Below are 24,296 nucleotides of genomic sequence, written 5' to 3'. Positions count from 1 at the left end.
TAAATTTTAAGTTATATCTTCAGTTTACACAATCCTCCTTTTAATCCAACAGACTTTTTTTATCTCCAGAGCCGCAAACTTTGCAAGAGTGAAAATGTTGCCACCAGCACAGTGAGCAAAAGAATGACTTCTTAAAAAAGAACAGAAAAACATTTATTTTACGATAGGACATTCTTGAATGTCGACAGCTGCACTTTGTTGATATTCGAGTGGTTTTCAAACATAATACTTACAAGGAGGATGGCACATGGAAAAGAAGACTTTTCAAAATAAAAACAGTACCATACAATCAAAAGCGGGAAATCACATTTCCGAGTGAGAAGGAACACCTAGAGCGACTTAATACTGTCCTGCTGGCAGGGGAGAAAAACGAGCACAAGAAAAGTCCCCCAAAAGGGAAGATATGTATGTGGTTGTTTTTTTTTCTTTCCTTAACACTGTACAGTACATCTTAAAAACATTAAATATTCACATGTTCCATCTGAACGTCAACATGGTGGCTTGAATACATTGTGGTTGGTTATATGGCATCGACAAAAATTCAGGTCCCTCACCCCTCCCTCGCCTACTCATCGTCCTCCTCCTCGTCTTCATCGTCATCTCCCTCCTCTTCCTCGTCTTCCTCGTCGTCATCGTCCATCGCCGCTGCTGCCGCCGCCACCGCCACGGGCGCCACTTTGCCCTTTGTGCGATAGGCCACGATATCCTACGGCGACACCGAGACAAAATTATTTCCATCAACTCAGTGCATGCAAAAGTCTACACCCCCACTAAAATCCCACATTTTTGTGATGTTAACAAATACGACAGAACATTTCAAAACGTATCCGATTAATGTGAACCATTAATAAAAATAAAGTAAATCCTAAACAATGAAATAGGTTGGTTGCGCAAGTGTGCACACCCTCATAACCGCAATGTGACATTACCTTGTCGTACTTCTCCTTCAGCTTGGCCCCCTTCTTCTCGTAGGGCTGCTTTTCCTCCGTGGACAAGCCGTTCCACATCTCTCCCAGCTTCTTGGCCGTGTCGCCGATGGACAGGCCCGGGTGCTCGCCTTTCACCTTCGGGCGGAGGTCGGCGCAGAACAGGAAGAAGGCCGACCTGTTGGCACACGTATTGTTAACCATTGGTGATCTAACCCCCCAATTCCAACCCTTAATGCTGAGTGCCAAGCAGGGAGGCAATTGGTCCCATTTTTATAGTCTTTGGTATGACCCGGCCGGGGTTTGAACCCACAACCTTGCAGTCTCAGGGCGGACACTCTACCACTAGTCCACTGAGTTGGTTTATTTGAGGTCAATGGAAGGTGTACTCACGGCGGTCTCTTGGGGGCATTGGGGTCCTTGAAGCGCTTCATCTTCTGTCCCTTGGGGGGGATGTAGTTCTTCATCTCGGCCTCATAGCGCACCTTGTCCATCTTAGCCATGTCCTCAAATTTGCCTTTCTCTTTCGGGGACATGGTCTTGAACAAAAGCAAATACACAATATAGCAGGCCTTTTTAATTTTTTTTTAAATAATTGTCACATTAGTCCCCATATTGCACTGTGAGGAATGCACTGTGGCCCCCGAAATGGAGTTCGAAAGCCTTCCCGTCAAGAATTGGTCATCTCTCGCTTACCTTCCATCGCTCAGAGCATTTCTTGGAGAACTCGGCAAAGTTGACGCTTGCCTCAGGGTGCTTCTTCTTGTGCTCCTCTCGGCACGTTTGCACAAAGTAGGCATAAGAGGACATTTTGCCCCTTGGCTTCTTTGGATCCTTCCCCATTTTGTCTTATGCTGCACATACGAGAGATTAGATGAGACATTTTTATTTTAAGAAAGAATGTAAATACAACACAATGGAGAAGCACAGGCAATATGCAAATGTATGACTAGGGGCTTTCTTTGTCTGTCTGTTTAATGGGGCTGGAGGGAGGACAAAGCAAAAGTGGCTGATGATCTGCAGTCCCACCACCTTGATTGCGGATTAAATCAGAATTTAAACCTAACTTGTGCTTTCCAGTAACCGTAATAACATATACGAGGGCTATTTTAGCGTCAGGTGAAAGTTGTCAATGAATACATTAGCATTAGCTCCGCCCTTAGCGATGGCTTTGTGTCCTCCAGTTTGTTAGCACACCGACAGCGAGCTAACCATTTCAGGTGGCTGAGCTGGGGCCGACGGCTAAGAGTAAGCCGTAGGCCCTCCTCGCTCGTCACATACCGGCGCCAAGCTCGGAAAAAGTGTCATACTGAAGAGGCATTAATGGTGACAATAGCATATTTTCGAAAATCACCTTCTCTACCAGGTATGGGCTTTTCTAGCACGCTACAACGAGACGATGCTATGCTAGGCTAAGCTAACGTAGCAGGCTAGCTCTCGGAGGTTAGCGCTCCGTTGACACAAGTGCGGACGTTACGCTGACCCACGCCGTGAGTGTGTGTGCTGACATTGGGAGGAGTCAGCCGTCACCCCACGCTATGGAAATGGACCCACTCCCCTTTTAAGCGTTTTTCGCCTTTCCCAAAACGAGACACCCATTCGACAGACTCCCTATGCTAGCATCCTTGCCTATCGCTGTCATTCAAGTAAGTTCACCCTTTTTTTTTTTCTCGCCCTCACACCTCGACACAAGCGCACGGGTACAGGCAACGCGCTCCACAGTCGAGGCTGCGCTCCACGCTGCACAGAAACGCCCAACAAGTTGGCGACAAGCAAAGGCTTACCTGGTGCGTGCGCGTGTCTGTCGTCTCAGACAATGGGACAAAAAGCGCGATGTGAGTGCGCAATGAGGATGAGGATGATGATGATGCTCCCCTCGCGTGTTTATCCTGATTGTCGGCAGCCCTGTGGCCGGCGGACATTGGCTACAGCCGAGCCCCCCGCGAGTGTCTAATTGGGCAAGCGGCCACTTGAACCGGTGGGACGGTTGGCTGCTGGTCTGGAGCTGGCTGCGGGACGCCGTGGCGCTAAACTCGAACGAACGGAGAATACCGCGACTGCGAGCGTGCAAGATGCACAAGTGGAGATAGAGCGGCGCCACAAATTGGCGATTAAAGAGAGAATCATAGGAGTCAAGTCAAACAAAAAAGTAGTCCTCCCTATCTATCGTTACCTGAGTAAATGAGAAAATGGACAGTGATATATATATTGTTTGTTTTTTATTCTTTTTATTCTTTAAATCATGTTCGAAGTAAAGATTCATTCATTGTACAAAGTAACTAGTCAATTAACTTCAGATTTCAATGGCTGTCAATTAGACACAAATGTAGAACAGGAATGTGCTAAATCAAATATTAGCCATCAATATCACTTTAAATGTTTTTTCATGCAAAAAAAATAATAATCATACACGTGCTAAGGCAATTTTAGCTACAATAAACGGTCTAACTTGGGTTTTATTGTCCCAATGGCTTTGATCCTGAAAACAAACAAGTTCCCAAAATAAAGTTGAAAGAATAATGGAAAAAAATCTGCAAATGTTATGTTCTTCGGCAAATCTAAAAAGGTCAAAGGTCTTGTGGGCAAACCTTGTAGGCAAGAAGTTTTGGTCACGGTTAATTACAGAACATTGTGTGATTAATGAATTAAAAAATGAAATTGCTTGACTGGGCTTGGTGTAGAAATGGGCAACCCAATAACCAGGCACGACCTTTCTGTTCTCGCACCAGTCTCACAGAATCATGGCATCTGGGAGCTGAAGAGGGAAGGTCGCGGAGAGGCGGCCCGGAATTTAGTCGCCTTCGATGGGGCTCTCGGGCTCCAGCTTGGAAGTCTCCTCAAGAGAATTGAACGTGATCCTTTGAAATGTCAACCTTATCTCCTTTAAGGTGCACCGCACCACAGTAGTAATGTGGAAGCTTACCTTCAAAGTGCCCATATCGGCACATTTCACAGCTTCAAGCAGTATTGGCAATATTTTCCATCATGCTCGAGTAAGAAGTGGGAAATGAGGGTGGGAAAATCTATTCTTAATCGAACCCTATCAAGAAGACCTGAAGATCTTTAAGTAGAGTTTAAATTGTTTATATGCGTTTGTCATCCAAGGTCGATTGGGAACTGTCGTTGATGACGGAGCGGTTGCTAAGGAACTGTGATAGCAGGGCCAGCCCGAGCTAATGTGGCGCTTCAGGGCACAGTTGATAGGGCGCCCCTCTCCACCCAACATTTGCATATGGTGACAGAACAAACCCACTTCTTAACTTGAACCTCACACAATGGAAGATTTTCTTCATTCCGTGTTTTTCCGTCTGTTTAGGGAGGCCGAGTCGTAACTAAATGATTTGCATTTCCGTGCCCCCCATTAACTCCAAGTTTCGTTGCAACTGCAGCTGCAGGACCATCGTGCCTCATCAACAAGCAACCAGATCTTATGGCACCAAATATTGCCACGTTTTTATTTCTGCACTGAAGTTTTTACGAGGACACATAAATGACTTGCATGTGATTGATTTCAAGGAGACAAATTGGCTTCCTCTGTCGTCACCCTTAGCGAGTCGAAATCAACTGCGCTGAAATCAACTCGCGGTAAGGCCGCGGCTTCCCGGCATCAGGAAGGGGCTTGTGAGAAGGTCCCCCGAGCTCGGATTGGGTTAGCACCACATCCAGCATGTTCTCTACATCGCAAGCTACACAACTTGGAGCAAAATATCAAGTTGTGATGTGATATTTGACGCCATCTCTCATTGCGTTTACATTATGAAAATCGACATTGCGAAATCAGTAGAGCACATGAAAGCATGAACTAAAGCATAGGAGGAATGTTTTGGCCGCAGCTCCAATTTTAATGGGTACCGTTCGGCTTCCCAAGCGCAGCGGAGACGACTTGGTCCAGCAAAATGAATCAAGCCCGCGCATTTGACGTGACGCCGTTCTGTCAAGGTGAACCTCCTTTTATGGCTTTGCAATCGATAGGAGGACACTTGAGAGGGGAAATGAAGTCCTTGCAAACACTGCACCATCCAGTCAGGCGCCTTCTCGTGATTCCTTTCATTACCGCCGATGGTGACACGCTGAGCGCAGAGGCCCATTTAGAGGGGGAAAAAAAAGAGAGCAGAGAGCGCTTCTAGTGGAAATTGCGACCCGGCGATGAGAACCACAATCTTCTGATATGGTTTTATGAAACGAAGGTCAACACGGTATATAAGATGAACTCGTTGAGCCTCGCAATGTGCGATGGGGACAGTTTAGTGGGTAGCTTTTACAGAAAGTTTTGCAGAGGTCACTTTTGAGGCTACACTTTTTCTTAGGACTTACTAACATTGAAAACATTTTTCCCGTTTCTTGCCAGTTATTTGAGACCTTAAGTAAGAAATAAATGAATAAATCCAGTCAGGCCAGTCGCCTCCTTCCGAGAGGCCACCAGGGTGTACTTTCCTTCCTTCCTCCTGGCAGCTCGATGTGGCATCGTTAAGTTTTTTTTTTTTTTTTTATAAGACCAACTTTTATTGTGCCGCAGAACTGGACACCATTGTCCCAAAAGTGTGCTCCTCGTTCACTTTATTGGTCATTGTTGGATTAAATGAGATGATTTTTTCTGTGTTGGTCTGTTTCAGCTGTCACCACATGTAAACCCCGAGATCGACATCCGGGACATGTGGACACTCCTGAACCTGAGCCTTAGTTGTTTACTGAAGTAAACCGCCTCCTGCTGCGGTCTTGCATCTCCCAATCTGCTTGCACCATGAGCATTGTTCAAACTGGACAAAACCAGTTCAGACTGGAAAAAAAAGGAGGCATGGAAATAAAGACAAATGAAATCTTCAATGTTTAGCCTCACTCCTTTCATCATTTTTATGCCATCATTTTGTCCACTGTCTTGTTAACTGTGGTTATGAGCGTGTGTCTCTTTTATTGGAAGCCGCGGCTGGAGGTAGGAAAAGGCCAGCACAAAATGATGGGATTTTATTGGCTAATAATAAGATGGTGTAACCTTTCCAAAGCAGTTAATGGGCATAAAGCTGGGCCTGCAAACAGCTTTAGCTTGGCCATGCCAGGAACTAAATGTGAAAAAATATTTTCAAATGGCCCTATCCGAGGGTAGACACTTTGCCATCAACGGTGAGCGTTGCCTGAGAAAATCTGCAGCGACCGCGGGATTTGGGTTCCAATAAACACGATCACTTCACTTCGTATCGGTTGGAAGACGAGGAAGTGTACTTGGAAGTGCCATTTAAGGGACAGTGAGCCAAGGTTGTTAAAAAAAAAAAAAAAGAAGTGCATATCCCTTGGTTTGTTTTATAGCTCTCCATTACAAAATGTGGTCAAGCTTTGAGTGGTATTTTTTTTGTACTTTCCAAAGGCCCTTTGAGTCAGGTCCATGCATATTAACTAAAGCTCAGGCACGTTTTTGATGGTTACTTGCTGTCAAAGGTTTCATTACCACGTGCAGTTCTCAAACCTTGTGCAGAACGTCTGCACGCCACGCAGTGAGGCTGAAGGAAGTGATGCGTATGCGCGGGATAAACACTGCCATTAGATGTGGAAATAACAGCGTATTGCGTCACGGGGAATGCGTGCAAAATTGCATTTTGCACAGGCCATCGCGTATGAGGCCAGGAAAGCGCGAGAGGTCTGCATTACTCCCGCAGAGATCCTTTCAAAGCGCCACTTTAGCATCTCCACCTTATCTTCCTCCCCCTCCTCCTCCTCCTCCTCTTCACACATCGTAATGTTAACACTACGCTATGATTAAGAGCTTTATATTTTGTATTTCTTTTTCATAGTGGTAACTAATAGCAACCGTTCCCCGATTGGTTTCCGTGCGCGGCGACTGCTTTCATTAGTTTTGAAAATGCTAATGAGCACGCTCCGTCTCAAATGGATGTGATTTGTGAGTGGTGCTATAGGGGGACCAAAATAATTTCACTTCTCAGTATGATGCAGTGCAGTTTGACGCGACCGTAAATCACAATATCTACAATAAGCATGCAGAGCTCCCTTATTTCCCGCGTTGAAATGAACTATAATGCCATTAATCCGTCCCAGCCCCCCAAAAATCTTTATACATTTTGACATGCGGAGAATAGCAATAGATAGGCATTTTGGATGATGAATAAATGCATGAATGAATTTATAAAGCGTAACTATCACACACATAGTACACTTGTTTTCATTTTTTTTTTTTATTAGGGCCGGAGAAGCGACCGCTGCATAAAGCCCCAGGCAACCTCGGTCAGGAATGCAGCTTGAACCAGGAAAGGGAAAGGGAGTTGGAAGGGAGGTAGGTGGGGAACCGAAGACACAGACGGGATAGAGACTAACGGCCAGCAAACAGACCGACTGACCGACAGAAAGACAGAAGTCCACTTGGACAAGAGGTTAAAATTCTGACCGTGAGCGTCCAGACAGACCGGGGGAAAACCAGACGACAGGAACAGGAACACTGGGCACGGACCGGAACAGAACAGTAGACACGGACCGGGAGAGGCACACGGGCAGGGCTTAAATACACAGGGTAACAAGAGGAAGCAGGTGACAAACATTACAGTAACGAAAGGGGTGCGGCCGAGGGAAGTGCAGGCCGAGCGTGCTCTGGAACGGACGTGACAACTTCAAGCATCATTGGGACACATTAACATTAAGGTTACAGCTCATGAAAGGGATACAAATAATTAAAAAAAAATGAAATACCCATTTTCCTTATCCGTGTTTAACTAAAAACAAAAATGACAAAGCAAACGAGCTGATTTTCCCAAATATCGATGCATCGAGCCAACTCTGGGTGCAGTGTCTCTTCTGGCCTGCCAGAGGGCGCCCTTGAGCCGCGCTGGTGGAGTGACGATGCCGCCTATCACCACGAGAGAAGTGAGAGAGAAAAATCTGAGCGAGAGCTCCCACTCGCACTCTGCCTCGCTCCTCACTTCACTCCCCCGTTTGCTCGTCAAAGTACTCGGAGCTCCGACGCCCGCGTCGTATGTGCCTTGCGGCCGCGCTTAGATAGCCCCCGACACGCCGAGCTGCCCGTGCGGGGCCGGAACCGGTGTCCCTGGGCCTCGGCGAACCGAAACGACAATGATTCGCGACCAGCAGTGCCAGTGGCACGTCGCGGGCTTGCTGTTGCTCTCCCTCGGTGAGTGGCCGCCCTCACTTCACTTTGACTTTATTTTTATTTCTTTTTTTTTTTGCAACAATGCTTTGTTATTGTTTTTTCATCACAAAAGACGTGACGTTTACACAAGTGGCCGCTGTCAACTTCCAGAGGAAGTTTGCAGGGTAAGTACTGGAACGTCAGAAAAAACAACACAACTGCCAGTGGGGGCAAGTAACGGAGTACAAATACTTAAGTACCTTTGTATACTTTGAGGGGGGGGGGGTTGACCTTTGACTTTTTGAAACGCGCATAGTTACTCCTTGGTGATGTCAGGAAGAACGTGGTGCCATTTCATGCATGTTTATGAATTTGTTTACCTCAAATATTCATCATGCACATACACTAGTTATTAGACACTATACACTAGTATTAGAATATTGCTTAAGAATGAATTGCTGTATCATGGAAGATAATCAGCTTTGTGTTTTAATAAAAACAACGGGGATGTTTTAGATAGATATTCAAATGAATTAAAATGCTATTTATCCATTCCATATTTTTTGGATACATTTTCATTTGCACCCATTGATGTTTGATTTAACCAATACCTCAGCAAAGAAAAAAAGAAACTCTGCAATTAGGCGAAACACGACCAAGTGCAAATATGAACTTTGTCAGCATACTTTACCTACTTTTGTGCTATGACCTTTTTCCTCATCTCAAATATGCTCCTTGGCTTGGGGAAACGGCGGCGTCGTCCATATTGCATCTCCTGGCACATGCCTCGCGCTCCCATTTGATTTAATAACCAGAAATTGCTTGCCCCGTTAATGAAGCCACCCCACACGGCATGTGCGCAATACGGGCGGCGGTCACGTGACCGCCTGACGCTGCCCCGCCTGTGCCAAAAGCTTGTTTGTCCGCCACAAATGTGTTTCAGCGGGTTCAGGGCATCTTTGCCTGTGTAGAATATAAATGGCGGCACGCAGGAAGAGGTTAGGAATGTTCGTGCGCGTCCAGTCGTGCCAGTTCTGCTACTGTTGAATGTTGTTGCTGTGTTTTTGTGTCTGTGTGTGTCCTCCCTGATGTGCGCTTGAGAGGGCGGACGCTGAGCTCAGAATTAAAAGCAGCAGCAGTAGCAGCAGCAACAAACATCGGGGCCACGTTCCAACTGTGACATTTTGAAAAGGGAAAGTGATTTTTATGCGGCTTCCATTTGAGAAGCTGGAATCTTTGCACAGCCAAACATTCATCTCCTTCAGTCCGTTTCTACGTCCGCTATGAAAGAATGCGGCAAAGAGGATCAATAATTATTCCGAAGGGCGACAGGGAACGTAGCTGCCGTACATTGCGCTTCCTAAAAATGTCTGCTTCTTTTCAGGAAACCCCCCCCCCTAAAAAACATCTCCCTTGAATTACCTTTTTTCTGTCGCTCCAAAGAAATCGCTCATTCATCAAAATGTTGGAATACGTGCCTGACAAGCCTGGGCTACTCTGCAAATCCACTTGAAAGAAGTTCCGTTTCGAAGGCCGCCGTCTTCTTCTTCGCGCAGCTCAGAATTCAAATGCTGACTCATGGCACAGCGGGAGGGCCGCCCTCCATCATCGGCTCATTTAACGCTGACGGTGGTTAATTAGCTTCCCCGCTACCACGCTACACCTTCTCCAACGTCGCCTTCCATCAAGCTCCGACGTCTGGATTGTCTCCATGCTCGGCCCCGCCGTCATCGGCGTGTGTGTGTGCGCTCTTCAACCTGTCCATGGCTTCACCTCAGTTTTAAGCGCTCACCAAAAGTGGTTTTGGAAGCCAAACGGGAGCTCTGAAAAATAGATGAGATTCCCCCTCAGCGCCAGGAATCACATCTGGCTGAGCCACCGCACACACGCTCACTTGCTCACTCGCTGGCTGGCTTTGAAAACAAAACAATGTCATATATTGCCGTCCGTTGTTTTTATGCCGAACGCGGCTGCATAATGAACGTCTGCAGGCCGGTCGTTCCCGGCGAATGGCGCCTTTTATGTCTTCATCAACGCTCCCGAGTTGTCTTCTAACGGCTGGCGCAGCACTTTTTGTACTTTCTCAGCGTGGCCGGCTAATAGAGGTCACCATCGTGGCCAACCGCTCTCGGCGTCGTGCCTCATTTAATAACCGGTGACTTTTTCTTTTTTTATCGTATTGATTCTTGGGAATTTCTCGACGCGGAAGATGCAGGTCCCGAATCAATGCCGGCCTAACCAGAAAGAAACCGATCATGGCGGCCTAATTGTAAACTATGATGGATGACGATGCAGACGACTCGCACTCGAAAATGTTTCCGCCGGAAAGATTTATGTTGATCGTTTCGACTCCCCAAAATATCGCTTCTCGACTTTTCACAATCATTTGTGTGGCTTCGAAATTCAAGGACGAGATTGTCCTTGAAGGAGAGTTTCTGAAATTTTCCGAAAGGGCAAAATGTCTAAAAAGCTTTTTTTTTTTTTTTTTTCTCGTCGCAGGTCGCATGGTCTTGGCGGCCGGCAGCTCCGAAGAAGCCTCGCAGGTAAGCAAGCATTCCAGCTCATCTGCTGGCAAGGTGAAGCACCAAGTCTTACTCGCGCTTCCTCCCCTGTTTGCTTTTAAGACTTTAATTACCTACTGAGAGAAAACAAAAGTTCCCCACCCCCCCTCGCTAATTGCCCAGTGATCTGCTTTGGGATCAAAAAGCTGCTTTTTTTTCCCTCACATTGGCACTTTGCAGCGTGATAAATAATGAACGCTTTGCTTCTCGGGCGCGCCGCAAGAATGTTGACAGCGAGCCATTTTGCTTGCAGCCTGGCTCGGCTGGGCCGGGCCGGGCGTGGATGCCAATCGGCCCTCTCGGATCTCGTTTGCCTTTGTATGAACTTTTCAACCAAATATAAAGATGGCTTGAGGAGAGGTGGCATTGTGAGATTTCAACAAAGACAGAATGAGAGAGCAGCTTACAAGCGTCGTCAAAGCGAAAGCGGGCCGACTCGCACGGGTTCTCTTTCAAAGACAGAAAAGAATGCCAAGCCAGCGGGAAAATACGGAAACAGGAAAGACTTCTCGCGCCGCGCGTTTCGACTTAGTCAAAGTCAAGGTGAAGCTAATGAATGCAAAGTCATGATGGCTCTTTGAGAAATTTCAACCAAGCAACTGGGGACTCGACTCGAGTCATATGATTCGAGTGGCCGCTTTTGTGATTCGAGTCGAGTCTTTTGAACAGGAATGTGTGCAGATGTCCTCAAAAAAAAAGTTTACATTTTTTTTAATGCTACATCTATTCCTAGACGTGGCGGTCTCTGAAACTCTGACATCTTTGTACCTTGACATGAAGCAGGAAGAAGGTCGTCATTTTTTGTCGCGCATTTGTCAGGACCTGGACCAACAAGCGAAGGGTTGTTCGCACCCCGCCCTCAAGTACAAGACAACACTAACAAATTAAGGAGGAATGCACATTTTTGGGTCATGCCAGTGCTCCAGATTAGTCCTGGCCCAAAGCGGAAGCAGAGCTTGAATAAAATAGCACAGTCCAAAGAGTCGCTTTGGATAAAGTGTGAATTGGCGGATGAATAATCAGAATAATAATAAATGTGATTTCCGAGAGGTCCTCAGCACGGCTTCGTGTTCGGGCTCTAATTACTACTCGGGCTTGTTAGCTTTGTAAACGTTGCAAATTTATTTTGCTTTTAATCTTCTCAAAGCAACGGCGCGCGTCTGATCTAATCACTGTTTGGCTCCGAGTTGTTTCGCTGAAGGTCGCGATCAAACGAGGTAAAAACGAGATGAGGAAACGATCCCGACTCCAACCGGCCGGACATGAGAAAAAATAATCTGGTTAAATACTCACCTGCTCTGCTCCTGTCTCATCCCGATATGCTTCGCTCCTCGTTTGGTCCCGCAGGTGCTTGGAGAAGATTCCCAGCAAAAAGCAATCAAAGTTTGGACTCCGACATAGATTGTGAGGCGCCTGTGATGGGAAAACTGCATCATGATTTTGGAATCCTTGTTTATTGCTCTTCTTCCGGCAAAATCATTTGCATGGACGGTGTGTCGATGCGCCGCCAACTCGCCAGCTCTTCCTCCGTCACGGCATGTCGCAGCATCGAATGCTTGAGTTGACCCAAAGGTCCTTAAGCAGCTTAATGATGGCCACCTTAAAAGTCAGAGCCATTGTGGCCGCCTCTCATCAGCCATCCGAGCGCTTCGGCTTCAAAAGAGTCACACGGCAGGGCTGTGCGGTGACAGTCACCCCCTCCTCTCCTACCCAGCGGTTGCCCGGGGCAACACGATTTAGACCACTGTCAACAATTTTCTCCAGTCTGGTGCGTTTTCTGGCAGCTGAGCCGAGCGCTCATAAAAGCCACGGCCGCATGCAGTCCGAGTGAAGGATGTCGCCCCATTTTTCTGATTGGCCGCCATGTTACGATCCGTATATTCAAATATTCTAAAAGAATTCAACAATGAAGCGTTCAAGTATAGTGCATTCAGATTGAAGTAGTTCATTATTTTCCTACTGCGACCCGCAGTGGGCAGTCGAGTGCTTGTTGCTACGGTTACGGCCCCTCTTCCGGCCTCCCGCTACTTAATTACATCCTTAATTTACCTTGACGGGATGCGCGTAATTACACATGGCGCAATAAAGCCGCTACGGTGATGGAGTGTGACTAATAATACAAGTTACCATCTCGCCAAAGTACATCCGTACCGCCCAGTTGAATCCATCCAACGTTCAAATCAATATCTAGGTGTCGTGATGACATTTTTGGAGTCGACAAAATGTGACTAGGAATGCTTGGAAATCATTTTTAAAAATGCCACAACGTATACGCAAAGCTAACCACATAAACCGACTGGGAAAGTTGTTGCTACCATCTAGTGGTGAAGCGTTTGAATCGCACTCAAAAGTCCAGTTTGCGCTTGCAACAGAAAAAAAAAAAAAGCTTTGGAATTTCAGACACTTGTAGTTCATCCTCTAATCTTTCCATTTTTATTTTTCTATCGCTAGCACTCGACCGTATTTTAATGTATGCAACAGTCATTGATTCCACTGAGTGTTCGGAGTCGAGTGTGAGATTTTTTGCCGCGGTGTCTCGCAAACCTGCAACCTTGAGTGGGTCTCGCCATCACCGCACGCAAAGCTAATGTGACCTGACACATATGCAATCCGTGCGCGTGTGTGTGTGTGAGTGTGTGTCCGCAGGGATGGATTGTGGCGCAAGGCATGAGCTTATGTGTGAAGAGCTTCCAAAGCGAAGGGCTTTTAGGGCATCTTGATCGCTTACATAACACTTATTTTGTTATGTAGGCGGAATATCAAGGAGTTTGCAATCCATCACACTCGATTTTTTTCGAGGGAGCAACAAGACAATTTAGTGGGCAAGAGATTATTGTTTACAGTGGCGCTTCATTCGAACAATCGCAAAGCAGGACAAAGTGCTTTGAGCAACGTGCCAGTCATGCAGGCAGTAGTAATTCAGTGAACCGCCGTTATACTGCGGTTCATTTTTCACGCCCCAGTGATTTCCGAGTGACCTTTTTTTAAAATGGATTTTTGCAGTACAGTGCATCATTGGTAGGGGGGGGAAAAGTCAAAACAGTCTAGTAGCACCACCAAAGACAACATGAAAACACTCTCAAGGAGCTGCTGTAGGTCACAGCTCACGCCCAGACACTCACACGTAGGCTGACAGGCCACGTTGTTGACGCTTCGTGCCAGGCCACGCCCCTTTGAGGCACACATAACAACACTATTGGCTAACTGCACTTGGGTGGGGCTCGTCATGAATCAAAAGAAGCCTCTCTTTTTTTGAAATGTTTATTCTTGCCCATTATCTATTAATACTCCGCCGCTTTCCCGGCACAAAAGACAAGGCTTCAAAAAGCTGCGCTCGGCCTGCGATCGATTTCCTCGTCATCTCGAGCGCTATCGGCGGAATTAGCATTGCGGCGAACCTGTCGCCGTTCTTCCGTGGTGGTAATTACCCGTGTGGCGTCTGTGATGTTTTGCTGCAAAGCAAGCGACCACATGCAAGTTTTTTCTCAACTTTGAGTTGTTGTTGTGCAACCCTCGCTCTTTGTTGTCAAGACTTAATAATGAAAAAACGTCTCTCTCTCTCTACTTTTCAGACACTGGAAGAAGATGCGCACGGGATCCCTGCCAGGCAACTCGGTGAGTCTAATCACAAAAAGGAAACAAACAAAATCGAGGAAAGTGCCGACACGACAGCCGGTGTTGCAATAACGCTTTAAGCGAGTACAAATGCTCGTCTATAAATATGAATGCATGGTAAAAAAACAGCAGACTCGCGCTGCTTATTAAATAAACATACAGACTTGAGTCATCCATGCCGACTGAGTCACATTTGGCAAATCCCACATCGACTTGTTGTTGTTTCTCAAGCTTTGCGCCAACGACAGAAACTACAATTCGACGTTGCATTTATGCTTTTCTTTCTTCCGTGTTCTCCCATGAAATACGATTTGGAATATTGGAGATTGAGCCTTGGCACCACGCCCGCACGAGTCACAGTGACCATTGAGTCGCGCACACCTTCATTTTCGCACCGCTCCGCTGAACTGACAGCGGCGCCCGAGGGTCGCGCCTCTTGGCCGACTGCCCGCCCGGCCGCCCTCCTTCCCGCTTTGGCAAGTGTCACTATTGATTTGGGCCAGCCCAGCTGCTGGCCATCTCCAGATGCGGAACATATTTCACTTTAGCGCCCTTGATCCTTTTAATCAGCGTCGGCCGGCCGACCTCCAGGCTGGCATGGCCACAACAGAAGCTCACGGGTTTAGGTTCCCCTCGTGCTACTCCTCACTGGAATAGCCAAGACTTCTTTTTTTTGTTTTTTTAGCCTAGCCCCTTTTAATCTGTTGGACATCTGTTCCAAGGTGACCTGAAAGTCTCATCTCTTAACTCCAAACCAAAACGCTGCCTCGTGACCTGAATGAAAGCTTGAGGGCTACTCCGGCACAATTTTTGTGACTAATCACTTTTCACCAGCGATGACCCCAAACCTGGCACGGACGAGAGCACATTCGCCATTGGTGGCGGCGAGCCCGTTTCCGGTGGTATTTGACAGCCAAAGCCGGCCGCATTGAGTATTCACTAGCGGACGGACGCTGGCAGGTGCTGATTTTCACAATCTTCCCTTCCTCCTGCAATTTGATGATGAATCGAAAACCATTAGTGTGAGTCCAAAGCCTGCCCGCGCGTTCCGTCTTAATTAGCCCCCACCCCCTTTTTTATTTTTCATGCCCCAAGGCACAGGGCACAATTTTATCTTCACAATGATGGATTGGGAAATGGTTTATCTGATTGGGCTGTCAGTCTGGGCTTTGGGACAAACGTGCACGCTGGACCGTTTAGCGAGCTAAGCAGAAGGACGTTTGCAGGTTTGCTCTCTAAGCTCGGACGCTTTGTCAGGGGATCGATCGGGTCTTTGTTGTGAGTGACGAGCTGTGGACCTGGGATAGCTGAACTTTGATTTTGTGTTTTTGCAAAGGAGGTCGTCGCCTTGAGCCTTTTCTACCAAGAGTAGTTTCATTACATCCAAGTCGATTAAACGTTGCAGATGAAAATCCTGCTCTAGCTGAGTTTTTTTTCCTTTTTTCCAAGTTGAACTTATCTCGTGCGGATCCTATCTTCAAGTACACTATGATTAGATTAAAGTGTTGATGTTGCCGATGTGCAGCGCCGCTCATTTAAGAGCCAAATGAGTCCAAAAGGCGGAAATAACAATTGATGAGCCTCTTCTCTGCAAACGCCGGCAAATGTGTTGCGTGCAATTTCTTCCGAGCTGCCGCCGACGTTTCCCGACTCGTGAGAGCCGCCTGTCGAGACGAGGACAAACTGAGACGTCAAAAGTGGAAAAAGCAATGGCCATCTGTCGCACTCCGAAATATTTCGCTCTTTGTTCACGGCGCTAACCTCCCATTTTATTCGACAAAATCTTAGAGGCTTTTTTTTGCAATTTTCACTCTGACAGGAAGCAGCGACATCAATCTGGACGCCACGGAACATAAAGGGAATGTGTTCCCCGCTGATATAATCTGGTTCTTTTCACCACGGCGATGACATTCGCCTCACAGACGAGTGCTCCGCCCGCCGCTCCGGCTCTGATGTCGCCATTAAAGCGGCCGGCTCGCCCCACCGCCATTTATCTTCATGTGACATCCCTTTAAATGTCTGCAATAGTGACGGATGATATTGGCTGCCCAAATAAACGCAAAGACCCCCCCGACCTCTCGCGCAGCCTTCTTCCAACCAAAATGTGTCCGTCTCTGGCCTGTGCGCTTGTCCGAGTGACTAAAAATGAAAACGGCAAGCAGATCATTGGAGGTTGGAGTCAATTGTGAGCGGCGAGACACGATCGCTTGGAGTGCTTTGGTCCATACGAGTGGGTGGTTATGACACGCCAATGATTATTTGGACCAGACGGGGGCGAGATGATGACACGCGTGCAGCAGCTGTTCAGTCATCTTACAACACAAGCGTGCGATTGCCGTGTCGGCCAATAAAATGTTTGATGGCATGAGGAGGCCATGACACACGCACGGTACCTGACGTTTGGGGCCTTTTTGTGTGGGGCAGATCTTCAGCAGATGGTGTTTGTCATCCAAAGTCAGAGCAACTCTTTCCACGCCAGGCTCGCTGAAAAACGGCGAGAGGATTTGCTCCAGCAGGCGCACGCTCAGTCCGTGGTAAGATTCGCGCTGGTTCGATCAAGTTAGCTCGGTTTCATCTTTGGTGTGTTTATGAATGTAATGCTGGGAGCGTCTTCATCATCATCACATCCTGGAAAGAAAAAGAAAACAAAAAAAGAAACATTACGCTAATGTAAAGTTGTTTACGTTGTTGTCTTGCAGAAACCGCCGGCGGTTTTGCTCCTTCACACTTTATCCGACAATGAGGGAGACTGGAGCATCCTTCCTCTGCTGCCTTAGTGAGTTCAATGGGGGAAGGAATTTTGCTCATTGAGTTTTGCCTCGCCCACAATTTGAGATTATCCTCCCGCTGGTTCTTATTCTCTCGAGAATATGATATCGCTTTGAGGATTTGTTGGAGAAAAATTAGGGTGAGCTTCTCGCATGAATTCCATTTTTTTTTTCTTGTTCCAAGTGGCCAGAGGGAATACGAGATGCATCAAAAAAAAAAAAAAGTTGCTTTTCAAACTGTATTTCTCTGCGTCCCCAGTTTGTCTCGTACCTTTGGCAAGAATTCCTCGTGGATGGTGTTCCTGGAAGAGGAGACCGGCGTAAAGACGACGAGGCTCGTCGAAGCGCTCGCCAAGTTTGACGAGAAAAAAGTAAGCCGTCTCTTCAAACTTTTTCCTTCTGTCTTTCTGAAAGAGAGAGAAGAAAAAAAAAAGGCAAGCAAGCGTCGTCAGGTACAAAGCATCTTCTCAATTAGGGACTCCGCCATCTGCTCGCCTCGACAGACGTGGCAGTCGTGTCGCCGCCTCTGCCGCCGTCGTCGTGCTAATTAAAAAGGCTCCTGTGTGGTGGTATCAATTTGATCTTTTTCCTTCTTTTTTCCCTTTTTTTTTTTTCCTGGCAATGTGGGTCGAACGTTGAGCAAAACTTGTAGCGCTCAGCGTTTGAGTAGGGGTGTGCAAATGTGGTGGATACACAGACACTTCCTGGATTGTTTCAATCGCCCTCTAACTCATACTAAAGAAACAGAAAAAAAGAAAAAAAAAAACATATATGGACCAGGGTTTATTGAAGGGGAAAGATAGTTGGAAACGAGGATAAGGGGAACAAACTAACAGAACCGGCAAACTGACATAACTTAACGGACCGACTGGCTAACCAAAACAGAACTGGCAAAGACAGGAACCAGAAGAATCAAGAACGACATCAAGACATCAACGATCCGACAGGGAAGTCTCTCTCTCTTTCCTGTACCGTCAGACCTCCAACGTGGTGTCGTGGAGCCACGCCGGCCTCCGAGGGTGGTCTTTTTAGGGGGCAGGTGTTGCTGATGTGGTCGGCTGTCTGCTCGGGGTCACCGCACTCCTATGCCCCACTGTCGCATGGATGTGTTGAAGCGCCCAACAGGAAGTGAGGGGCGGACCGAACTTAAATACAAGACAAGTAACAAGAGGCAGGTGACTGTGATTGAGGTAAAACAGGAGGGGAGGGGCGACGCCAACAGAAACCATGGTAACGTAGAACATAGGGTCGTCACAGGTCGTGACAGGTCAGCCACAACTTTGGTTTTTCATATTTTTATTTTCTCCTCGTTTAGTGGTGAAAGAAAGATATTGAGTTAATTCATTTTTATTTTCATTTCTTCAGAAAATGGATGGATTTTATTTATTTATTTATTTATATTTATTTATTTTTTGCTTCAGTCAAATGCGGCTCTTATTGGACGTTGGCAGTCTTTTGGGCGATTTACCAAGAAGTGCTTTTAATCAGGAATGGTTCCTGGGGAAGCCGCTCCACGACGACGAGTCGACCATCATTCATCACTACGCCTTTGCCGAGAACCCGCCCGTCTTCAAATACCCCGACTTTGCTGCCGCCTGGGCCTTAAGCGTCCCCCTGCTAGTCCGGTGAGTGAGCGCATGTCAATGTTGTGTTTGAAGATTCTCAAAGATCACAAAGTTGTTGTTTTTTTTCCAAGGCTCGCCAACAAAGTCCGAGAGGAGCCACTGAAATCGGACTTCACCATCGACCTGAAACACGAAGTGTGTCTTGTTCTTCTGTCTTCTGATGATAGTGCAGTATTACCATGACTGAAAAAATCAAAAAATATCAAAAAAATACGTCAACATGAAATCCGTAGTATGTTTCTGTATCAAATGTGCAGTAACAATAATTTAAAAAAAACAACTCAAGTCACGTGTGTCCCGGCAGGTGGCCTTGTACATTTGGGACAACGGGAACGGTCCTCGTTTGACCGCCGTGCCCGAGCTGTGCACGGAGCTCGAGGACTCCCCGAGTGCCAAGTTTTGCGCCACCGCGTTGCTCCCCGAGCCCCCCCCTTGCGTGAGTATTTGTCGCGCCAGCAAAAGTTGCCAGGTAAACAAAAACCCGACACGATGGGCACACAAGAAGACCCAATCTGGCAGCAGACCGGCGAGGTGTCGCCTGCCTTAGCCTCGGTGTGACACGCTTTGTTTGTTTGTCTTTGTGTATCTGTCACTTTGATGTGTTTGATTTTTTTCCCATTTTCTTCTCTGGAAAGTGCAACAACAATAGCTAGTTTTCATTGACATCACAACAACCTGAAAAAAACAAAAAGCTCAACTTGCCTTCTGCGTCCTTGACAAGTCTTTGTTTTTTTTCCACAAAAAAGGGTGAGCCGGTACGTCAGGACAACATCTTTGTCGCCGTGAAAACATGCAAGAAGTTTCACAAAGAACGAGGTGAGTGTCGCTTTGCTGAAGGTTTGCTCCCTTTTGTTCCGCTCAACCTAATAATGCAGAAGCTTGATTGGCACTGCCGTGAAAAGCTTTTATTTCCAGCTGCAGCCAGGCGCTGCTATAAATGTCAAATCAATTTTCCATCCCCTCTTGTCTAAATGTCATCTGTTTTGTTTTTTTTCCTTGCCATTTGTGAGTTGTAGCTATTTATTAAGCGATTATCTTCCAATGCAACACAGTGCCCGTCATCAAGAAGACTTGGGAGAGGGACGCCGTCTACCTGGAGTATTACAGCGACCACGCCGACGCTTCCATACCCACCATCGATTTGGGAGTCGCCAACACCGAGAGAGGTGAGCGCAGTCGGTGGAATGGAAACTAGCTAGTTAGCCACGGGCTACAAAAAAAATTGTGTTCCTCCCCTCCTGAGTGTCCTAAACTTCCCATTTTTGCTGTGTCACTTGCATAAAGTTGCTACAGAACGGCGTGCCCGGCGCTCGCTGGAGGCTACCGGCAACTCGGAGCCAAATGATCCCAGACAGCCGATCGCTATCGGCGTCGAAAAGACGGCCTTAGACTTGTGGTGTTGCATTCAAAAGGGATGAAGCGTGGGGCTTCGGAGTCGCTTTGAAAGGAGCAAAGATGGGTAGTTTTCCATCCGTGACGCCGGGCAGGCGTAACGAGGCATCCGAGTCCATTTGAGACGCTGCTCGTCAGACCGCGGCGGACTGCGAAGCGCGTAGGAGACCCGCTCCGCTGTGTACAAGCTCTCTTTTCGAGTTTTGCCGACCGCTCCACAAATCAAAACACTTTGTACATCTTCTCAACACTCCATGGCACTTGCAAAAGAGGGGCATTGAATTAATACATGTTAAAAACGTATTCCTGAGAATTCCCAAGAATTTGGGGGGGGTTAAAAAAAAAATGACTTTTTTTTTTTAATGCATCGTTGCCAACATTCCATTTTTATCTTATTGATTGGTTGTTGCAGCCAAGATTAAACTGGATTCAAAACTAACCTTTTTTTTCCCGTTTCTACCCATGCCAATCCTTTCATTGACATGTAATTTCACGTCGGTCGATGTTAATTAATAAGAAATACCAAATAGAGAGGAGATGACTTGTCCTTGGGAGCGAGGAAAAAACAAACAAGTGAGTTCAAAGCAAACGGACATGCATCATTTCCTCCTGTCTGTTTCTTTTTGCCGCGACAACCCGCGGCGTTATGCTAATGACGCCCGGCAGTCACCAGCCATCTTCGCCTCGCCGCTCGCCTGTCGCTTTTTATTCCTTACCGAATTTATTTCTCTTTGGCTGGCACGCCGCGCATTAATGCGCTGGCACGTGAAAGTGCGTCCATGTCAAGCGGAGGTCAACAGATGTGAACTGAGCCGAATGATGGACGGACGGGCGCAAGTGCTTTGATGCATAATTCAGCAGCGTAGAAGCAGAACATCAGGGAGGGAAAAAAAACAACAAAGAAAATCACTGTGGTCGAGTTTATTGATAAACACTGGTGCTTTGCTATGCGTGTTATTCACTCGTTCACTGCCAGTCCAGTTAAAATGGATCTTTGACGTCTATAGTCGTCAATGGCAGTGAACGAGTTCATGTAGACTTTGTACATTTTACAGTGGTTGCCTTTGAATCAAGAAGGCGCGACCTATTGTCAGCAGCCAACCTAGAGCTTCCGCTACGAAGCGTCGGCAAATGAGGAATGTCACATTTGCGTCTTGACTACCTGCCGAGAATGCCCCGAGTGTCGCCGTGTTCTCGCGAAAATAACATCCCGGCCAACGCTGGCGTTTTGATGTCAGCCAACGGCAGGCGCCTCAACGAGGAAGCGCTCGCTCTTCCCACCAGCCCCGAACGTCACTCAAAGCGAGCCGCCCCGACTCGGAAAAAAGCTGGGCTCGGCGCGGAGCATCCCCCCCCCCCCCCTAAAAATACAAAAAGATGAGCTTTTGATTTCCTCCCTGTCAGCGGTTCAAGGTGTCTGCTCTTATTGTGTATTCAGTCGCCAGCTGAGACACAAAACAACACCTTGCCTACCCCATAATAAATAATCCAGCCATGCGGCTTATTCTCGTCTTGCCACCGGGGATTTTCCGCTCAGCCCCGATGAGGACAAAGATGGCGTGCGTGCCCGCCTGCCCGGTCTTAGTTGCAATTCCTGTTGGAAGTGAGCACTGCCCTGGTCGTAAACTGGTTTTCACAGATCTGAACTGGCCCGTTCCTTTCCGACTTTGTAATTCTAAATAGCTCTTCACGTTTTTCGAACCGTTTCTCGCTTGCAGTTTGGTCCTCAAACTAGTTTTGACTTACTTGTCCCTTTTTCTGAAGTCAGTCTTTGTTCCTTCAGCGCGCTCAGCCCACTCCCGTCCCGTCCTTTCCAAATGAAATCATCTCCAAAATGACGACTTGCCTTTGCAGGTCACTGCGGGAAAACGTTCGCCATCCTCAAAAGATTCGTCAGCGGCGCCGTCCCCGACACCGAGTGGCTCCTCGTTGTGGACGACGACACGCTGATCAGGTTGTGCAAACGCTTCGTATTCCGATACTGTGACAGATGTTCAAAAAAAAAAAAAAGCTTTTAAAATGTCGGCGGCCTTCACGTTCTGTTCGTCGAGTTGCTTCTTCATGTGGAATGCTGGACTTGTGCGGTACAGCCTGAGGGACCGCACGTATTCCCGCACCTGTGGATGATTCGTTTGTGTGGCTATGTGTGTGTGTGTGTTAGGAATTTGTGGACTTATCATGATGAGTTGTGTGTGTGTGTGTGTGTCAGCCTCCCCAGACTGCGATCGTTGCTCAGCTGCTACCAGCCGCGGGAAGCCGTGTATCTGGGCGAGCGCTACGGCTACGGCCTCGGCCAGGGAGGCTACAGCTACATCACGGGAGGCGGCGGGTAAGCTCTGCCGACACGCGCCCCCGCCGGAGCTATCGCGCAAATCCCGTTATCTGTCGTTTCAACATAACCCGCTACCGCTCGCTTCAAAAACGCCCCTCAGCCGGCGGCGGGAAATTCTCCCTTTGCAAGCGACGCATTTCGGTTTGCAGCAAGATTTGAAATGCCAGCGCATCGTAATCGTCCCGCTCGAGTTGTGATGCTTCTCGTAAACGTTCAGCGTAAGCATCAACGGGCACGCGCCGAGGATTTAATTTGTCCCCTTTGGGAAGAAAGCAAATCTCTTCCATGTTGTTGCCACCACACCAAAATTCAGACTCGAGTCGTCAACAGCACCCGTAGCCTATTTTGGAGCCAAGTGCGCCGAAGCACGGCTGCTAAAAATACACTTTCACGTTTCCTTTTCACTGATTATGATTCTTTTGTGCAGCATGGTGTTCAGCAGGGAAGCGGTGGCGCGGCTCCTGCAAAGCGGCTGCAAATGTTACAGCGACGACGCTCCCGACGACATGGTGCTGGGAATGTGCCTCAACGCTCTCGACGTTCCCGCCACGCACAGTCCGCTTTTCCATCAGGTGACCGACCAAGAAAGGCTTTTTGTGTACAGATTGGGGGGTGGGGGGTTAGGGTTAGGGTTTTGGGGGGTGCTAGGTTTAGGGTTGGGGCGGGGGTGTCAAAAACAATAACAGCAAAAACACAAATTGCATTCCGGGCAGCCATTTTAATCAATTAATGTATGTATGTATTTATAGAGAAATATAATTAATTAAAAAATATATATACATTTTTTAATGAAGTATCACATTTTAGTGCTTAGGAGACTTTAAATAACTTTTGGCATCCCTCCAGCAGATTATTGCAATTAGCAACCTTAAAAGTGATTACAAAAGCCGTCTTTGTTTGGATTGTGTCTTTTCTAACCAAGGCCCGGCCGGAGGACTATTCAGCGGACTTACTTGCTCACCAGGTTCCCATTTCTTTCCACAAACATTGGAACAGCGACCCCGTAGTGGTCTTTAACCAATGGCTGAGGGACGGCCGCCGTAAAAGCCCGGCCGCGCTCGATGCCAATGAGAGCATCAAGACGGAGCTGTGAAATAAAAAAAAAAAAAGGTCAAGCAACGATGCCGTGGGTGTGCTATGAGCTTGCGTCTTGCCAATATTTATATATGTTCAGTATCAGATGGAAACTCACGGGCAATGTTCTCAAATCTATTTTTAAATAAAATGTATGTGCTTTTTAATCCCGCTTGCCTGCATGAGTAATCTTTGAACGCATACATATGACTTTGATGCGTGTGCGCTCGCTCGTCTGGGAAAATGACTTCAGGTTATATTTAGCATCACTGTATGACATTTCAGCACACAATTACAGGATGGCAAACACACGCTACAATGTATCTTTTGACAAATTCTTTGTTTGTCCCTCGAGTCGACTCGCTCGTTTGGTGGCCGTGAGAAGCGATGACACAGCTGGGAATTAAAGCGCTAAATCTCACAGGCATTATCGCACAACTCCAGCGCCCAAACATCTGCTTGTCATGTGCTGTGAAAGAGGAGGGGGGGGGGGGGGTGCAAGGACTCTCCAGGCGTAATAATAAAAGCGAGGCATTACTTTCCGGGTTCATTAGTGCCCACTCAGCCGGAATAAAAGAGGCAGAGCGCAAACGCGCAAAGCAAATTGCAGCAGGGAGGCCTTAAGAGGTGGATTTTAACGAGGCGCAAATTACTTCTTTTTGATTACTGCTGAAATAAAACACGATCGAGTTGTGAGAAACTCGAGTGTAGTTATTACCTTATTCTGTTTCCTCTGACTGGGTGACATTTCAAATATTGAATATATATATATTAAATATTACGTACATTTCTAGCTGGATCAAGTCCTCCAAAAGATTCGAGACAGGAAATAAATCGACAAATCTAAAATGGTGGATCCACATTGCTGCACAGTGATGGAACAGTCAAGTCTCTTTTTTTTTTTTTTCTTCCTCTC

General features: G+C 47.2%; 2 protein-coding genes and 2 long non-coding RNA genes across 11 annotated transcripts; 2 read left to right on the top strand and 2 right to left on the bottom strand.

Moving 5' to 3' along the window:
• Positions 1-128: 128 nt before the first annotated feature.
• On the bottom strand, positions 129-2,916 carry LOC133155279 (high mobility group-T protein-like). 2 transcript variants are annotated; one of them, XM_061280474.1, is made up of 5 exons: positions 2,711-2,916; positions 1,623-1,780; positions 1,320-1,465; positions 930-1,104; positions 129-706 (listed from the first exon to the last, which is right to left on the bottom strand). In XM_061280474.1, exons 2-5 carry the CDS (start codon positions 1,767-1,769, stop codon positions 566-568), a joined length of 609 nt encoding a protein of 202 aa, XP_061136458.1. In that variant the 5' UTR covers positions 1,770-1,780; positions 2,711-2,916; the 3' UTR covers positions 129-565. The 2 variants fall into 2 exon arrangements, with proteins under 2 accessions (XP_061136458.1, XP_061136457.1); XM_061280473.1 differs by lacking the exon at positions 2,711-2,916 and adding an exon at positions 2,281-2,423.
• LOC133155281 (uncharacterized) lies at positions 2,432-5,750 on the top strand. The gene is made up of 2 exons (XR_009714650.1): positions 2,432-2,572; positions 5,540-5,750. It is a non-coding gene; the product is annotated as an uncharacterized LOC133155281 (long non-coding RNA).
• LOC133155282 (uncharacterized) lies at positions 5,399-9,907 on the bottom strand. The gene is made up of 2 exons (XR_009714651.1): positions 8,709-9,907; positions 5,399-7,773 (listed from the first exon to the last, which is right to left on the bottom strand). It is a non-coding gene; the product is annotated as an uncharacterized LOC133155282 (long non-coding RNA).
• LOC133155271 (beta-1,3-glucosyltransferase-like) lies at positions 7,673-23,547 on the top strand. 7 transcript variants are annotated; one of them, XM_061280458.1, is made up of 16 exons: positions 7,968-8,055; positions 8,147-8,198; positions 10,513-10,556; positions 14,147-14,189; positions 16,614-16,723; positions 16,889-16,965; positions 17,217-17,328; positions 18,446-18,582; positions 18,654-18,717; positions 18,887-19,018; positions 19,329-19,398; positions 19,635-19,748; positions 21,829-21,928; positions 22,184-22,303; positions 22,734-22,878; positions 23,229-23,547. In XM_061280458.1, the coding sequence occupies exons 3-16, from the start codon at positions 10,518-10,520 to the stop codon at positions 23,397-23,399; spliced, it is 1,434 nt and encodes a 477-aa protein (XP_061136442.1). In that variant the 5' UTR covers positions 7,968-8,055; positions 8,147-8,198; positions 10,513-10,517; the 3' UTR covers positions 23,400-23,547. The 7 variants fall into 7 exon arrangements, with proteins under 7 accessions (XP_061136439.1, XP_061136441.1, XP_061136444.1 ...); XM_061280455.1 differs by lacking the exon at positions 16,614-16,723 and having other exon boundaries at positions 7,673-8,055; XM_061280457.1 differs by lacking the exon at positions 8,147-8,198 and having other exon boundaries at positions 7,864-8,055.
• The last annotated feature ends 749 nt before the right edge of the window (positions 23,548-24,296 follow it).

Source organism: Syngnathus typhle, linkage group LG6 (genome assembly GCF_033458585.1).
Source record: "Syngnathus typhle isolate RoL2023-S1 ecotype Sweden linkage group LG6, RoL_Styp_1.0, whole genome shotgun sequence".
NCBI lineage: Eukaryota > Metazoa > Chordata > Actinopteri > Syngnathiformes > Syngnathidae > Syngnathus > Syngnathus typhle.
Note: the sequence above shows the minus strand (reverse complement) of the source record. Positions and strands in the feature narration are given on the sequence as shown.

What these genes read in the sequence shown, in the direction of transcription:
- LOC133155279 (XM_061280474.1), bottom strand. Translation starts at nt 1,769, where the DNA reads ATGGGGAAGGATCCAAAGAAGCCAAGGGGCAAAATGTCCTCTTATGCC. An exon ending in AATGCCCCCAAGAGACCGCC is followed by an intron (nt 1,105 to 1,319) that starts GTGAGTACACCT and finishes GTGTGCCAACAG; the next exon opens with GTCGGCCTTCTTCCTGTTCT. An exon ending in TGAAGGAGAAGTACGACAAG is followed by an intron (nt 707 to 929) that starts GTAATGTCACAT and finishes GTGTCGCCGTAG; the next exon opens with GATATCGTGGCCTATCGCAC.
- LOC133155271 (XM_061280455.1), top strand. Translation starts at nt 7,688, where the DNA reads ATGCATCGAGCCAACTCTGGGTGCAGTGTCTCTTCTGGCCTGCCAGAG. An exon ending in ATCCTTCCTCTGCTGCCTTA is followed by an intron (nt 16,966 to 17,216) that starts GTGAGTTCAATG and finishes CTGCGTCCCCAG; the next exon opens with TTTGTCTCGTACCTTTGGCA. An exon ending in GAAGTTTCACAAAGAACGAG is followed by an intron (nt 19,399 to 19,634) that starts GTGAGTGTCGCT and finishes AATGCAACACAG; the next exon opens with TGCCCGTCATCAAGAAGACT.